This window comes from Glossina fuscipes, unplaced genomic scaffold (assembly GCF_014805625.2).
Source record: "Glossina fuscipes isolate IAEA_lab_2018 unplaced genomic scaffold, Yale_Gfus_2 1, whole genome shotgun sequence".
Classification (NCBI taxonomy): Eukaryota; Metazoa; Arthropoda; class Insecta; order Diptera; family Glossinidae; genus Glossina; species Glossina fuscipes.
In genome coordinates, this window is record NW_023998415.1 from 47,275,042 (window position 1) to 47,290,909 (window position 15,868).

At 35.9% G+C, this 15,868-nt stretch overlaps 8 protein-coding genes across 12 annotated transcripts in view; 4 read left to right on the forward strand and 4 right to left on the reverse strand.

The window, feature by feature from the left end:
* Positions 1–65: 65 nt before the first annotated feature.
* On the forward strand, positions 66–812 carry LOC119645264 (charged multivesicular body protein 2b-B). Its single transcript, XM_038045376.1, has one exon. The coding sequence runs from the start codon at positions 161–163 to the stop codon at positions 797–799; it is 639 nt and encodes a 212-aa protein (XP_037901304.1). The 5' UTR covers positions 66–160; the 3' UTR covers positions 800–812.
* Positions 804–2,456, reverse strand: LOC119645262 (dehydrogenase/reductase SDR family member 4). Of its 2 annotated transcripts, XM_038045374.1 has the most exons (5): positions 2,169–2,456; positions 1,772–2,104; positions 1,304–1,706; positions 1,111–1,245; positions 804–1,029 (listed from the first exon to the last, which is right to left on the reverse strand). In XM_038045374.1, the coding sequence occupies exons 2-5, from the start codon at positions 2,005–2,007 to the stop codon at positions 859–861; spliced, it is 945 nt and encodes a 314-aa protein (XP_037901302.1). In that variant the 5' UTR covers positions 2,008–2,104; positions 2,169–2,456; the 3' UTR covers positions 804–858. The 2 variants fall into 2 exon arrangements, with proteins under 2 accessions (XP_037901302.1, XP_037901301.1); XM_038045373.1 differs by having other exon boundaries at positions 1,772–2,456.
* A 1,104-nt stretch (positions 2,457–3,560) lies between these two features.
* Positions 3,561–4,546, forward strand: LOC119631837 (chromatin modification-related protein MEAF6). The gene is made up of 3 exons (XM_038024362.1): positions 3,561–3,841; positions 3,908–4,121; positions 4,180–4,546. Exons 1-3 carry the CDS (start codon positions 3,695–3,697, stop codon positions 4,455–4,457), a joined length of 639 nt encoding a protein of 212 aa, XP_037880290.1. The 5' UTR covers positions 3,561–3,694; the 3' UTR covers positions 4,458–4,546.
* Positions 4,547–4,660: 114 nt separating this feature from the next.
* On the reverse strand, positions 4,661–5,389 carry LOC119631836 (probable Golgi SNAP receptor complex member 2). The gene is made up of 2 exons (XM_038024361.1): positions 5,234–5,389; positions 4,661–5,175 (listed from the first exon to the last, which is right to left on the reverse strand). Exons 1-2 carry the CDS (start codon positions 5,371–5,373, stop codon positions 4,671–4,673), a joined length of 645 nt encoding a protein of 214 aa, XP_037880289.1. The 5' UTR covers positions 5,374–5,389; the 3' UTR covers positions 4,661–4,670.
* Positions 5,390–5,441: 52 nt separating this feature from the next.
* Positions 5,442–7,377, forward strand: LOC119631834 (bifunctional coenzyme A synthase). Of its 2 annotated transcripts, XM_038024358.1 has the most exons (3): positions 5,442–6,219; positions 6,282–6,335; positions 6,390–7,377. In XM_038024358.1, the coding sequence occupies exons 1-3, from the start codon at positions 5,559–5,561 to the stop codon at positions 7,286–7,288; spliced, it is 1,614 nt and encodes a 537-aa protein (XP_037880286.1). In that variant the 5' UTR covers positions 5,442–5,558; the 3' UTR covers positions 7,289–7,377. The 2 variants fall into 2 exon arrangements, with proteins under 2 accessions (XP_037880286.1, XP_037880285.1); XM_038024357.1 differs by having other exon boundaries at positions 6,282–7,377.
* Positions 7,378–7,385: 8 nt separating this feature from the next.
* On the reverse strand, positions 7,386–8,638 carry LOC119631835 (thioredoxin-like protein 1). Its single transcript, XM_038024359.1, has 5 exons — positions 8,432–8,638; positions 8,213–8,369; positions 8,042–8,155; positions 7,693–7,976; positions 7,386–7,634 (listed from the first exon to the last, which is right to left on the reverse strand). Exons 1-5 carry the CDS (start codon positions 8,524–8,526, stop codon positions 7,421–7,423), a joined length of 864 nt encoding a protein of 287 aa, XP_037880287.1. The 5' UTR covers positions 8,527–8,638; the 3' UTR covers positions 7,386–7,420.
* A 1,724-nt stretch (positions 8,639–10,362) lies between these two features.
* Positions 10,363–12,523, forward strand: LOC119645308 (trafficking protein particle complex subunit 3). 3 transcript variants are annotated; one of them, XM_038045450.1, is made up of 3 exons: positions 10,363–10,568; positions 11,898–12,308; positions 12,395–12,523. In XM_038045450.1, the coding sequence occupies exons 1-3, from the start codon at positions 10,530–10,532 to the stop codon at positions 12,479–12,481; spliced, it is 537 nt and encodes a 178-aa protein (XP_037901378.1). In that variant the 5' UTR covers positions 10,363–10,529; the 3' UTR covers positions 12,482–12,523. The 3 variants fall into 3 exon arrangements, with proteins under 3 accessions (XP_037901378.1, XP_037901376.1, XP_037901377.1); XM_038045448.1 differs by lacking the exons at positions 11,898–12,308; positions 12,395–12,523 and adding an exon at positions 10,624–11,889; XM_038045449.1 differs by lacking the exons at positions 11,898–12,308; positions 12,395–12,523 and adding an exon at positions 10,677–11,889.
* A 302-nt stretch (positions 12,524–12,825) lies between these two features.
* LOC119645307 overlaps positions 12,826–15,868 on the reverse strand; it is an 11,355-nt gene continuing 8,312 nt past the window's right edge. The window contains exon 6 of the mRNA XM_038045447.1: positions 12,826–14,804. Within this exon, the coding sequence (XP_037901375.1) occupies positions 12,971–14,804 (1,834 nt within the window). The 3' untranslated portion in view covers positions 12,826–12,970. The remainder of the gene's footprint in view (positions 14,805–15,868) is intronic.

The window sequence follows — 15,868 nt, forward strand, 5'->3', positions numbered from 1 at the left end:
AGCAACTCTACAAAATGATCACAATAACACAGAGATGTTTGTGTCGAACAGCTGTCCTTATTGTTATTATTCGTCTGAGTTTTGGTCTGATTTAATGTAATTTGTGATTCATCTTGAGAAACTTTTTTTAAATTCAAAGTGACATCATAACCTCTGAAAAATGTTTAATAACTTATTTGGAAAAGCTCCGACTTTAAAGGAACAACAGCGTGAAAATGATAGGAATCTAAGAAAAGCAACCAGAGATATTGAACGTGAACGTCGGAAATTAGAAGAGGAGGAGAAAAAATTAGAGCAAGAAATACGGAAAAACGCCGCCCAAGGCAACAGTGATGTATGTCGGATACTTGCAAAGCAATTAGTTGAAATACGTAAGCAAAAAGCACGAACATTCGCAGCCAACAGCAAAATAACTTCGATTGGCTACCAGAATAAAACAATTGGTACTAATGTGGCTTTAAGTAATGCAATGGGCACAACAGCTAAAACTATGGCCGAAATGAATAAAGTCTTGAGACCGGAAGGCATAGCTGCGAATGTTAGAGACTTTCAACAGGCCAATATGAAAATGGAAATGACTGATGAAATGATTAATGATACATTGGATGAAATGCTTAATGATTCCGATGACGAACAAGAAACTAATGCTGTAGTCAACAAAGTCTTAGATGAAATTGGCATCGAAATTTCGGGTAAAATGGCTAATATACCGGCTGCCGGTTCAAGTGATTTAGAAGTGAAAGATATACGAACTGATAAAGACATAGCAGAACAATTAGCTAAATTAAGATCAACGTAAGAATATGTATTATATAGTTTAATAACCATTTAAGACGATTTATAATAATGCTTATGGAATTATAATCGTGCACACATACCACCAGCTGCCACTATACTTTCACCAGTAATATAGCTGGCATCATCAGATACCAAAAAAGCTACTATACCAGCCATTTCTTCCGTCATACCCAAACGACGCATTGGGATTCTAGCTAAGACCATCTCTTCAGCCGTTTTCGATTCGTATAACTATAATTGTAAATGAATTTAATACTAGTTTTTTTCTTCCTTTTTGAAAGAACGCTTAATAAAAGTTCGAAGATTTCTTACCGACTTTGAAAATTTCGTTTTTATAATACCGGGCGCTAAGCAATTTACTCGTATACCTTCCGAAGCTAAATCTTTCGCAGCCGCTTTAGTTAAGCCAATGAGAGCAGTTTTACTAACAGAATAAGCACCCAATAGCTAAACACAATAGAATTAGAAAGGGGAACTTTATCGGTATACAATGCATAATAGGTACCTCAAAGGCATCATAACCGGCTATAGAGGAGACGAACACAATGTTAGAATTTTTCTCTTTGCGTAACCATGGCAAGGCTTCTTTAGCCAGTAAATATGAAGACTTGACATTAACATCGAAAATTTTGTCCCAAACTCTTTCGTCACAATCTAAGACACCACCAACCGCTGGATTTGTTGCAGCATTTGATACTAATATATTAAGTTTACCATATTTTCGTATGGTACCCTCAAACAATTCTTTGCGATCTTTTGCGTCGCCAACATGACACTTTAAACCAACAACATTCAATTGCAGTTTACACAATTCCTCTACAGCTCTATCAACATTATTCTGCTTGCGGCTGCTTATCACCACATTGGCACCTTCTTGAGCTAAACGTTTTGCTATAGCAAAACCAATACTAGAAAGTAAAAATTTTATTTAAACGTATCGCAGTATGTGTATGCATTTCATATTTCTTCTCACCCATCAGTGGATGCAGTGACTACTGCTACTTTCCCCTCTAAACGTTTCATGCTACTATTAGCTGCAAACGTATTGCTGCAATATCTATTTTTGGAGATACTTTGGTTAATACCAACTATTGGAACGAACTTTTTGTAATGGTTTGCTAAAATAGGTTGCGTTAGTCGCGCGACACCTTTGCTCAATTTAAAAGCCAGTATTAACGATGTTGTGGCATTTATTGCCGTAGTCTTCATACTTTTCAACCTTAATTATGGTTAATTCCAATAAATCAAAAGAGTGGACTTTGACTTCAGTTTGAATAAGAGTCTAGCAATCTTTTTTGTTTTTGTGCTATATATTAAAAGTATTTCAGATTTACTCGTCGCATTATCTTTCACTTAAGTTAGGTACATACATAATAACAGTTTCTTAGCGAAATTATGTTTGGGTAATTTAAGGTTATCAGAATAAAAGCTATACTTGGCCTATCGTAATATTCGTATTCGCGAAAATTAATTTCAACGTAATTCTCCATTTGATCGCATTCAATTAAAATCAGCTGTTGCGTGCATTATTTACCTTCATTTCTATACAAATTTGCGTTAAGGCATGAAGAAAACAGCTTTTTTCTATTATAAATTGAAACATTTATATTTTACGAGTGTTATTGTTATCATTAAGTATATTTTGTTAAAAGCTTATTAAAGTGTTTAAGAAAAGTATACGAGAAGCGAAGAATAAAAACTACATTATAGATCAAACATTTCAATGTATAGGATGAATATGTGAGTTCACATAAAATATTCGTCTCAAAGCGACCGTACCTTAAGTTCTACAGTAATTCACCTCATGAAAATGAGTTTAGAAAAAAGATGTTTTGGTTAGAGAAAATCACGAAGCATATCGAGATTAACTTGAAAAAAAAACACGACTATTGCGTGGAATAAGAACTTGTTAAAAAGAAAAAAAAAAAACTATTTGGCAGGTTAGAAAGAAACATTAGAAATTTATCGTATCGTATTAATGTAAATTTTGCTATAATTATGCTAAACCGGAATATTAATATATCTCTTTGCTTTTTCATTTACCCCAGAATGAAAGCAATGAAAACTCATGGCAATCTTACATATTCACAAACAAAAACGTTCCTCAATTATCGACTTACTGGCAAGCGAAAGTTATATATCACAAGCATGATTACCTTGCAGGTAATAGAGCGCGAAGCCTAGTACGAGCTGCCGATCTTTAACAATTATGACCAGCTTTCTGGTATCATTTAGTTTTCTTCATCCGACCCAATTTAATTAAATAGGTACGACAAACTCTGATCAACGTCGAACGAGAAGTACTAAATTGCTGAACACAATGACTGCGTTTGCACATTGCATCACGCATAAACTACCAAAGTAAGATTTGTTTGTGAATCTCATGTAACATTTTAACTTTACACGTACGCACACGTTAATATTTTAAATTTTAAAGTGAACGTTTAGATTTTTATTAAAAAAAAAGAAGATATATTGCCACCTACTACTTACACGGGAAAAAATATTTGTTTCACTTTATAGCATTATAAAATTGAAGGCGTATTCAGTCCTATTAAAACATTTGAGCTTGCAGCTATCCTATTTTATAAACAAATAAACTTTTAGTTTTTGTAACGTATATAATAGATGTCCTTTATTTTAGCGAACATGATGAAGAATTTATTATAGCTTTATAGCGTTGAAAAATACCGTGCAGTTGGGAGAAAAATTGCATATATTTCATATATAACGTTGTAAAATTTGTAGAAAATTTTATGCATATTTTTTTTAGTGGTGTGAAATACGGTAAGCTCAGGTTTTTTGTATATACTTTCGGTTTATGTGTATTAACAGCTGATCGCTTTGTTTATAAACTGCGTAAGACGAAAATAGTTATTATTAATAAAATTTTAAAATGAGTTCACCCTCCACTAAATCGAACAATGACACAGTGTCCAATAAACAAAGAAAGTCCTCGAAAAATAGTTCGAATTCTAAATCGACAAATTTAGATACTCGAGCAGAGTTAGCAGATCTCATAAAGAAAAAGGCGGAAACATCCGTAAGTGTCGAAAATAAGCTATAAATTTCTAGCAGTCATTATAATTTTTATATTTACCGTGTGAAGGAGCAATTGGCAAATTTGGAAAGGCAAATATATGCTTTTGAAGGTTCCTACCTAGAAGATACTCAATTATGTGGGAATATTATAAGAGGCTGGGAAAGATATTTAACTTCCAATAAGGCAACAAACTCTAAAGCAGACAAGCGTAATCGAAAGTTTAAAGAAGCGGAACGATTGTTTTCAAAATCTAGCATTACGTCGATGGCAATATGTAACCGTAGGTATTTCATATAAATTATTTGACCGCTCCGTAAGCATTCGTTGTTCTATTTTAGCCGAACGAGCTAGTGAGTCTGATTCAGTGACGAATGAAGACTCTAGCGATAATCAGATAACTTTAAATCAAAACACAACCACAGTGCATGACGGAACCACCTGTATTAAAAGTTCTGGTAAAGATGATAAATCGGAACGGGCTGCTACACCACAGCGTGACATTAGCAAAGAGCCAGGGACTCCAAGCGCGACTTCAACTAAAAGTAAATTGCCTTCCAGCTCAAGTATAACTCCGAAGAAAAGTGGACACATCAATAAAAAAATACGTCACCGATGATTTAAGGGTAGATGACGGCTTAGAAATACATATTGAAAAACTGAAGTCGTACCTATTGAGACCTCTAATAGTAATCCGCTAAATTTTTATTATAAAAATCTTTGTCAAATTCCTTATTGGAAGGTAACTTGAAATATATTATGAAAAGTCACAGAGTCTTAAGAAAGATTTAAATAAACGCAACGTAGGGCAGCAGTAGAAAAAATTTAACAACTATAATACAATAAAATAGACGACCAGGCATATGACCATCAGTGTTATAATCATGCCACCAACCATCACATATTTATCTTCGACAATACGTCTTTCAATTAATTTCATGGTGTGATTAGATAAACCCAACGTACTGCCAATAATCATTATGCGTTTTTGAGCTCCTTTCAGTGTACTACGTTGATTAACCAGACTGCTTAATATATTACCGCCACTTGATAACATTTCGTCAACACCACGATGAACATTGTCCAACTGATTATTATGCTGCAGAGCATAGTCAATGTCTAGGCATGTTTCATTATTATTTGCCGTAAATCTGTGACTCAATAACTGTTCCCTCTCCGACAATTCCGCTTCCCTTTTTTGGCGCTTTTCCCTAAATAACTGAAGAGAGCTTTGCAGGTGCATGACATCATACTTAAGCTGATCGACACGCATTTTTGCATTTTGCCGCTGCGACGCGGGTATTTTATAAAGTAAAACATCTAAACGATCACAATTCCTGCAAAAAGCGGCAATTATTACTATCATTTATATGAAGTAGAGGTCTGCAAATTTACGAGTTAACTTGCGTGATTCTCATTTGTATTTCATTTTCTACATCATAATTTTCGGGAGCTCCACTAGTTTGCACCAGCTTCTGGAAATTTTTTTCTATTTCTTGCAAAATGCGATTCGTTTGATGGTACAATGCTTCCATACTCAATAGATTATTGGAATGGTTAAAAAATCTAAATATTTAAATATAATCCGCACAATTGGAGCATAATTAAAATTTGGTTTTTGTGACGTGTTTTTACTACGGCAATGTTGCCAAGTACCAGTATTACTACATCATGATTGCCTTCAATTGAAAAATTTATTGAGTGGGACAATTTTGACGTTATGCAAATGAAATTTGTTATCTTTGACATTGTCCAAAGTTCTTCGCATGAATATATCGTCAACAGACTTAATCCATCCTTCTTAAACAAACGAATAAACAAACAAAATATGGCTTCTACTGGATTATTGGTTATATCGAACTTTAAACAAACACCACAGACTTTGAAAGCCATTGAAAAATATGTTCACTCACTTTATGTGCATATCAATGTACCTGGTAGTGCAACTCCAGTGCCTTCTTGGGGTCGTTTTATATCACAACTTTACGTCGATGGTGCAACTTTATTAACTTCCTGTGAAAAGCTGAACATGAATATTTTGGTGGGTCCGCTGAAACAGCAAGGCACTTTTGATAGTCTTCGACTTAAACCAATTGATATGATATTCTCCGACGCCCGTTGTACCGAAGTATGCGAGCAATTGCGACAACAATTGCAAATCGAGAAACCACCCATTTATTTGGCCGATGATGTAGTTGTAACGGATTTGTGCGAGCATCAACAATCTAAACCTCTGGATAAATTACAAGTGTATGAAAACGTTGTCTTGGGTGGAACGTTTGATAGAATTCATCTAGGTCATAAAATATTTCTTACGCAAGCTGTGTTAAGAGCCTGCAGGCGATTAGTGGTGGGCGTTACTACGCAAAAGATGACAAAATGTATAAGCAATCGTCTCTTCGCATTGGTCTATTCAATTTTAAATTTTAGCTTATCATTTCAGCAAAAATTTTGAACGAGTTGATTTTACCGGTGGAGCAGCGAATCTCTGAATTACGTGAGTTTTTACAGGAGATCGATTCTACTCTTCACTATGAAATCGTACCTATAGATGATCCATATGGGCCTACAAACAGCGATCCTAACATGGATATGATTGTGGTTAGTTCAGAGACGTTGCGCGGTGGTGAGAAGATTAACGAAATTCGAGCTAAAAATAATTTAAAACTACTCGACATCTACTGCATTGATCTTGTGGAAAATTCCGATCGAAAAGGGCCTAAAGAAAGTAAAATTAGTTCCAGCAATGCACGTATAGACTTGTTAGGCACTCGTTTACGGCAACCAGAATATCATAAAAATTTGCCATCAGAAATTTATATTATTGGGCTTACCGGTAACATAGCCAGTGGAAAAAGTAAAATGACGCAACGTTTCCAGTCGTTGGGGGCCACCGTAATGGATTGTGACAAAATAGCTCATGAAATATACGAACCAGGTCAAGTTTGCTATGACAAGATTATTCAACATTTCGGTCGATCTATCTTAGATAACGGTCGTATTGATCGTCCTAAATTGGGAGCAATTGTATTTAGTAATCCCAAAGAGTTGGAAAGATTAAATGATATTGTTTGGCCAGAATTATTGAAAGAAGTGAAGAGAAGAATTCAAGGTTTACCTATCATTCCAGGTGAGATCAAAATAGTGATTTTGGAGGCTGCTGTTCTTTTGAAGGCTGGCTGGGACAAAGAAGTGCACGAAGTGTGGTCAATGTTAGTGCCTTTAGATGAGGCCATACGTCGTGTAGTCGCACGTAACAATTTAACCGAAACAGCAGCGCGTGACCGCCTAGCTAGTCAATTAACAAATAAGGAACTTGTCGCCCGTTCGCACGTAGTGTTCAGCTCTCAATGGGAACCTGAATTTACCCAAAAACAAGCCGAAAAAGCCTGGAATATGCTGAAAGAGGAGCTTCAGCAAAAACAGTTACAAACAAAGCATAATTTATGATAACTGATCTTGCTGAAGTTCCGCATGCTATGGTTCGTTATGCATTTAACCAGACAATCAATCACTAAAGCTGTTTGTTGAATATATTTGTATATTATTTACTTTAAAATAAAGATTTTTATTGATCAGACTTTAATGACTTTCGCCCTTTTTACCGGCCACGCGTTTAAAGTCATTCATTTTAGTGGTCATTAAGGGTGAGCCAATGAAACCCACATAATCAATTTGCGTTACCTCAGCACCCGATTGATTATTTTTTACAAATATTTGTATATTTTGTACATTCTGGAACTTAACGTAGCGCAAATTAACCGGTGTCCCCTTTTCCAGATCCTTCGGATCCAAACTGAAAAGGAAGAAATAAGAAATAAAACCTCCCTGAAAATATATGTACAATAATTTACACCAAATCCTGTACGCTAGTCATGCTTTCGGCCTGGTCGAAATCAATGGTTCGTGGTTGGTTTATGAAAAGCTTAATTTCTCTAGGTGCCAATTGCATTGGAGCTTTAAATTTCAAGGAGTGAATTTTGACCACTTGATTAAATGTTATAGACAATATCAGTTGTTCATCACAATCCGATTGTAAATAGCCACCCTCAGAAGCGAGACAGTGACTTAAAGGATGATCGTCTGACTCATTAAGACATTCACACTCTTGTTTCGATATAAAGCTGTTCAAATCCATCTGAAAATTTAAGTACGGAAAATCTCAATATTATTGGATGGAGTTCAATGTTCATTCGATCATACTAGGCCCTGGCCGTAATCTTCACCGGCCTCATCGCCTCCACTAGCACCAGCATATTCCTGAATCTTGGCCTCTAAAGCATTAATGTCTGCTCCTTGAATTCTATCAATTTTCGTCTAAAATGCATAAATTGTTATCAATTTCTAACAAACCGAAGTACCTTTAAAATGTACCCTATTTCTATAAAACACGAATGTAGGCATGGCCGAAACTCCTTGGCTAGCTGCAGTGTCTTGACATTTGTCTACATCCACTTTAAGAAATATCGCATTGGGATATTTACCGGGAAGCAATTCAAAATGTGGAGCAATACGCTGACAAGGCCCACACCTATATAAATACATGTAAATGGTGAAAATTTTAATTACATGACCGTGAAAATAATAAACTACCAAGCAGCTGTAAAATCAACCACTACTAAGCGTATGCCGGCCGCAGCCAATTCCGACTGAAAATGAGCTTCATCATTTATTACACGTACGGACATCTTTTTAATTGATGTTATTGACAGAATTAGTAATTGAATGCAACGCCAAATAATTTTCTAAAAATTTGCGGATCGTCAAAAGATGACAGAGCAACTACCGAATGCTACTTCTTGAATAAAGTTATCATTCACAAAATTAATTCATTGTTCATTAGTGTTGAATTCACAAATTCACCTTCACTTCACTAACAAGTAGTTAGATTAAATCACAAATATCATTCACAGTTCGTTATCGTATTGCATTTAAAAAAAAACAAGTATTTTGTCCCTATGCATTTCGTTACTGGCGATTGCAACTCACCAATGGATCTTGAAGAAGTCTTCCTCCCCAATCTGCAGTTCTAGACAAACTGTCACTATAAATCACATTCTCTGCGACTGTCTTAACTTTCCCTTGGCTAGAAGTATTGCATTTGGAACGATTAATACTTTGGACATTCTACAATCACCTTCAGAACAAAATATCAATTCAATATATTACTTTGTTAATACTACTAAGCTCATTGTCTAATATACATTTATTTAAATTAGAGCCGATAGCCTGTGTTGCTAACGCTCAATGTCTTTTTTTTTAGTCTAAGAATTTATTTCATTAGTCTAAAATTATAATAATACTAATAATAATATTAGTAATAATAAGAATAATAATAATAGTATTTTAATTTCACCTTTTACTCCAATTGCTTAATTAATACTTTTAATACGACAATGGTTATAATAAATTGCGTATCATTAATCATTAATCTTCGTGTATATAAAGGTAAATATTAAATTCTTTTTTTAAATTAAACTTTTATATTTTTTTAAGATCGGTGCGTATTTTAATAGAAAAGCGAAAAAGCAGATACGAATCATAGAAGATGGGAGAATTTGCATATATTTGTGCATCCTTTCACCACATTTGCAAACACTACAAAGTGCAGAACCCAGAATACCAAAATTTATTTTCTGCAGCTCCTGCATTTTATTTTAACGACATTTCGCTGGAGATCTCCCAATTAGAGTGAGGAAATAAGAATTGGCATGTTTTCTACACCTTCAAATTATATAATAATGGAATAAAAAATATGCGGAATAAATCCGCTTTTATCCAAATAAAAAAGTTGGGTTTACTTTTGACAAGCTGATTAAAAATAAAAAAATTCATTTCAAAATATTATACATATTTTATAGGCAAATTCATACGTCAATGTAAAAAGATATAAAATAAAAATAAAAGGCAAAGTTTTGCATAATCTAGTTTTTATTTACGTTTGCATGGTTTTGTTATTGATTGTATTATTGTAACCGTCAACTTTGTCCCTTATTTTCCCATTATTTTTCGAAGCAAATTTTGAATGGCGAAAGCCATACATAACTCTCAACCAAATGGTTCTCAACGTACGCCCTTTATATGAAAGCTAGTTAATTAAAAGATACATAATTACTGCCAAGCTTCAATAGGAAGGATGATGAACGGGAAAGGATTAGGTATACAAAAAGGCAAAACTGGAGGAAAGACACATATTATATGATTATATGTGTTTATTTAGGTTTTCGGATCATATTGTTCTTAGTCTTTTGTGCTTTAGTTTTTATTTTTTTTTTCTTTACTGTCTTCTCAGTATCTTTGATATCTTATTTATGTTCTAGTGATATTTATAGAGTATGTAAGTCGGATGAAAATAGACGCAATGATACTACGTTATTGTTGTTATATATAATATCTGGCAACGACAGCATAGTCATTGAGTGCATTTTACTTATATTTTGACTTTTTCGTAATAAAGTTTTGCAACACTGTATAAATTGGTTTTAACTGCAAAATGCAGCTTCTTAAATATAATAATCATTCACTGTTTTTTCGTGTCGAATTCCCATGTTCTCTTCACCAGGGAAATACTTACATAGCAACGATAAGGCTAGCATTGAGAGTGAAAATTTCGCAGTTTTATTTAACGGTTATAATTAAAATTATCCTGCTAAGTGAAAGAAAACATAAAAGTTAAGTTTTTAGTTGGAATATGTCTCGGCAAGCTTCTAGATTAGATCCAAAGAAAGTGGTAAGTTGAAAAAAAGAGAAATATAGGTGCAAATGAGATAAGTGTGTTTTGGTAGAGTTGCGTAGAGTGGCCACCCTCGCTCAAAAATGGCTTCATTCGATTTTACAGTAAGGCATGTTAAAACTGTAAACTTCGTAGAAGCATAAGAAAATGGAGAATGCAACTACTGGAGATACAAGTAACGAGCAACAACAGGTAACGGAAGCGGGTATATCCACTAATGCAACGGTAGGAACAAATCAAATACAAGTTATACCAATTCCTGTAATGGCCGCAGGGGGAGGAGCTCAAATTATAATTGGACAACAGCCGCAGCAAATGGCTGGTCTGCAACCGCAACTTATACCTCTTCAGACCAATCAAATAATGCTACAGCAACCGCATCAAACGTCACAGCCTATGCAACTCATGCAATTGCCCGATGGGCAGGCATTATTTTTTCAATCTCCTGCTGTGACGAGTGAAACACCGCCTCCAAACAGTACACAGCCAACCATACAGCCACAGTTTATAAGCATTAACGGACAACTTATGCAAATAGCGACTGCAGTTTCTACTCAACAACAAGGTCCTAGTAGTACAGCCACAGCCTTGGGTCAGCAAATTATTATGATGCCTCAGGCAGCAGCCACAGTTGCAACGGCCTCAACTCCAGTGGCCGTGCCTAATTCTACAGCAAGTGCAGTTGCTTCATCAACTACTACCAACCAACCTTCATCTACAACTGTTTCTACGGCTTCAATTTCTGGGGCGGAATCGAGTTGCCCAACTAATTCTGATGACGCGGTCGGGCAAAATGAGCCAGAAGAGGAACCACTCTATGTGAATGCGAAGCAATATAAACGCATTCTTATACGACGTCAAGCCAGAGCTAAATTAGAATCACGTATTCCTAAAGAGCGTTCAAAGTACTTACACGAATCTCGCCATCGTCACGCTATGAATCGAATTCGTGGCGAGGGTGGCCGCTTTCATTCAGCTCAAGAAAAAGGCGAACAACAGCATGGGGCGGGATCAGAACAACAACAATCTTTACAACAGTCACGTGCTAGTACACCCCGTGCTCCACCCAGGGTTATAGCTCCCCACCAAACTGCACCGAATATTACCATAACGGCTATTAAATAGCCAGCCCAATTTCTCATATCAAATTCCCGCCTCTACATTTAGCTGTATGTAGAATTACGAAAGTTATACCGCATGTGTGATGCGTGCTTAACGTTAAAAATTGTAGCTAAAAATAGAATAAAACTTAGGACTCTATACGAAATGAAAAACACTGGCATCCATACCAAACAAAACCTCTTCTCTTCATTCATACAATCGTAGAATTCGGAATTCCTAACTCTAACTTATGGAGCTCTAGTAACACAAATGCTGCGCGATTTGGAGAACGTCGAGGACGTGAATAAGCAGCTGGAGCGTATCGGCTACAATATGGGTATGCGGCTTATTGAAGATTTCTTGGCACGCACTTCAGCGCCACGTTGCATGGAAATGCGTGAAACCGCGGATCGTATACAACAAGCGTTTCGCATTTATCTTAATATACAACCGTCAATAACTAATTGGTCGACAGCATCTGATGAGTTTTCATTGCAATTTGAAACTAATCCGTTGACAGAGTTTGTTGAGCTACCACCAGATTTAAATAATTTACGCTACTGTGCGATTATTACTGGCTGCATACGAGGCGCTCTTGAAATGGTTCAGCTCGATGTGCAGTGTTGGTTTGTTCAGGTATAGTTATCAACATTTTCAACATTTACCTGAGATATTTACTTGACAGCATTTTCCTTTTTTGCTTTATTTATTCCTTTCATTAGGATCAACTAAAAGGCGATAATGTTACCGAAGTACGAGTTAAATTTATAAGACGCCTTGAAGATGCCATACCGGCCGGGGAAGATTAAAATCGATCTATCTATATATATATACATATATATATATATATATATATATATATATATACTCATATATAAATTTATAGATCTTGGTAAAAGGCATTTAAAAGAAATCCATTCGTAGCCTAATTAATGGGAAATTCATTTACGTTCGCATTACTTTGTATAATGTATAGCTTCATTCTAGAGTATTCCGTTTATTATATTCTGTAAATGTTCACGGAGTAAAGGCTTACTTACCTATGATAACAAAAAAAATAAAAAAAATCGAAAAGAAAAAACTTGTACTTTTTCCATGAAGTAGTGTAGATTTTATTGAAATGTTTTTATATGGAAAAGCATAAGAAAAAGCAACGAAACAAACAAATTTACTTAGTATACACATCTTTGGTTTATATAAGTTTGTCAATAAACAACGAGAACGAAAGTAGGGCGTAGAGAAAGAAAACATTGCCATACATATAACAGTTATCACATGGAGCATCTTAATCTTGATAGTTAATTGTTGTTTTGACTCTGGGGGCAAAGCATTAGGTTAAGATTTTTGCGGGTCAGAACTTTACGCAAGGCCTGCAACGTTTTGATGCAAATCACAACACAACAACCATTTGCGACACCCTCCGACGGGCTCTTACAGGTGCACATCGAATTTTTTATGGCTTTATTTGTAGCGTTGGATATCGAAGGTGGCATTTTGCTGGTAGTAGTTGCACCACTGCCGCTAAATGCGTTCGATGAGCAAGGATTGTCCTCTTCTAATTTAACATTATTGGAATTGGCAGTCATAGTGCCACAACAACCACTTACTGTGTTCATAGCACCTGCTTGCGCAGATGTGTTGGGAACATTGCCGCCGCAGCAACCGCCGGCTTTACCACCACTCATTGAAGCTAGATTTTGCAATAACATGGCTACATCCTCAATATTTTGATTAATTTCAGCTTCGCTCCGGCTGACCTGTTTACGGGCATGTTCTTTACGACGAGAGCTTTCATCTTTAGAATATCTAGTAGTAGCAGTTTTTCGAGTTTCAACTTCATGACTACCAGAACTTAACGGTGTGGCGCAATTACTTTGGCAATGTTTCATATGATCGCATTTGCAATTGGTGCAACTGCAAATGCCAGCATCTGCAGTAATTTGTTTTAAGGTCGGTTTACGAGGACGACGCAAGTCTACTTCGATGAGGCCGGTAGCATCGGCGGGAACGTCTTCTGCTTGCTCTAAAGTTTTTTGTAATAGGCTGGCATTGTCGATAGTCATCAAGATATCATTTAGCAAGGATTCCGTTTCAATATCGCCTTCGCTGCTGTAATCCGTATATTTTAGAAGATCTTCGATATTTTCCTGTATAGCTATAGAATCTTCTAGGGTTTCATTTAACGTACTTATGGGAATCGAAAATGAATTGTTCTCGTTACGTAAATTATTAATACTGTCATCAACGTCCATGACGACGTTAGTTGGTATATGATTAACCGCATCGTTATGATTAGCAATATTGTTGCTTGTGTTTGTAGTCGGCATTGCTGTTGGCGGAGCATTAGCGTCAGACAAACTGTTCGAATAATTGCCGGTTAAATTCACATAACTTGTTACCTCGGTGGGCAAAGCGACACAAGCTGACGTAACAGGTGCCATAGGGAGAATAGGTTTGGGTACCAGTATCGCTGAATCTATCCAAGGCGACGGTATCTCTTCTTCAGCCGCATAAGCAATTTGAAAGGCTTGTGACGTTTCTGGTAAGCTCAAAGACTCAACTTTTGGTGCCAACAGCGACGATCCCGACCGCTTCATATCAACACGCTGTGCATACACGTCTTGGGGGATATATTCAACAGCTTCGGTTTTAATTACACTAACGGCAGCGTGCTCGGCTTTTTCCTCGTATAAATCATCTTTTGGATAAGAAATATGCGTTTTCCCTTTCTCAGCAGACGCTATCGAATCATTCTTAACCCCGCTCAACGATTTCTTAGCTGTTATTAATCTTTTATTCGTTTTTAATTTACGTTCTCTAGTGGGGCGAAATTGTGTTTCTTTCTGATGGGTTTTCTTATGAGACTTAAGGCTATGTGATGTGCTGAATGACTTCTGGCAACTGGTTTCCTCGCAAGGATATGGCCGCTCGCCCGTGTGGGTCCGTATATGGGTCTTTAAATGATGCGAGGCCGTAAATGACTTCCCACAAGTATCTTCAGGACATTTGTATGGCCTTTCCTGCGTATGGGTACGCATGTGTTTCTTTAGGTCGCTCAAAGTCGTGAAATATTTTGTACATTGATTGCAATTAAAAGTCTCACCATTATGTAAACGCAAGTGAGCGTGTAATCTAAAAGAGAAAATCAACAGACAATCAATTTGATCTAAAATGAAAACTAAATGCTTAAGAGTGTTAAGAATATCTTGACTTGAAATCTGTAGACAATGTCGATTACCGAGACAGATACATAAGCAAACATGATTCATTTCGACAAAAAGCAATATATTCAAATAGCAAAGCATGTGTAGCGAATGTAGTGAACGCTAACTTATTTCAGTTATAATTATACGGTAGAGTATGGAATGTTTTCCATAGGTAAATGGCGTTTAGGAAGTGCAGTCATTGAGTATAACCGAAACTGATCGATCAGGAAAGCTATTGTATTCGCGACTTTAATAAATGTGTTTAAATTACCGATTCTATTCGGATCATTCCGATCGTGTTCAGATTCAATTTTTACTTTGAACATCTCGATTGCCATACTATGCCATACCATTTTCCGGATTATATGTTAAGTATTGCAAAAGTTGTTACTAAAGCACTTTATCACTAACCTCTCTAACCGATGATTCGTATTAAGGTATTGAAAATTACAAATCGACAGTAATTAGATGCGTTTGCGGATAGATTAAAATGATATACATAAATAACAAACGAATGTAATGTAATGTCCTCCAGATTTTTCATAAACTATTTTCACTGCAGATATTGCGTTCGGATCTTTCGACATGTCTTAATATTAGAAATCGGTATTTCAAGCACAGCACAAGCTTGTATCGACCCGAATAGGAATAGGAGAAAATTGAATTCGTGAGATCTGAGCGAACGATGCATCTAAATCCTATCTACGGCCTATATCAAGGCCGTAAGGTTATGGAACTCGTTATCATTCGCTACCATTTCATATCAGAATAGTCTTCAGCTCTTGTTGTTTTAAAGGGCGTTTTGTAATTGATAAATTATGCTCGCATCTGAATCTTAGCCTTTATGTCTAATACTGGGCGATATCTTATGCTATGTGCCCCAAGAGACTTACACTCTTACGGGCGCATTGATTATTAATTATTAAAGCAATGAATGATGTCTACGTGTAATGAATTTATCTTTAATAATAATTATTATTATTGTTAATT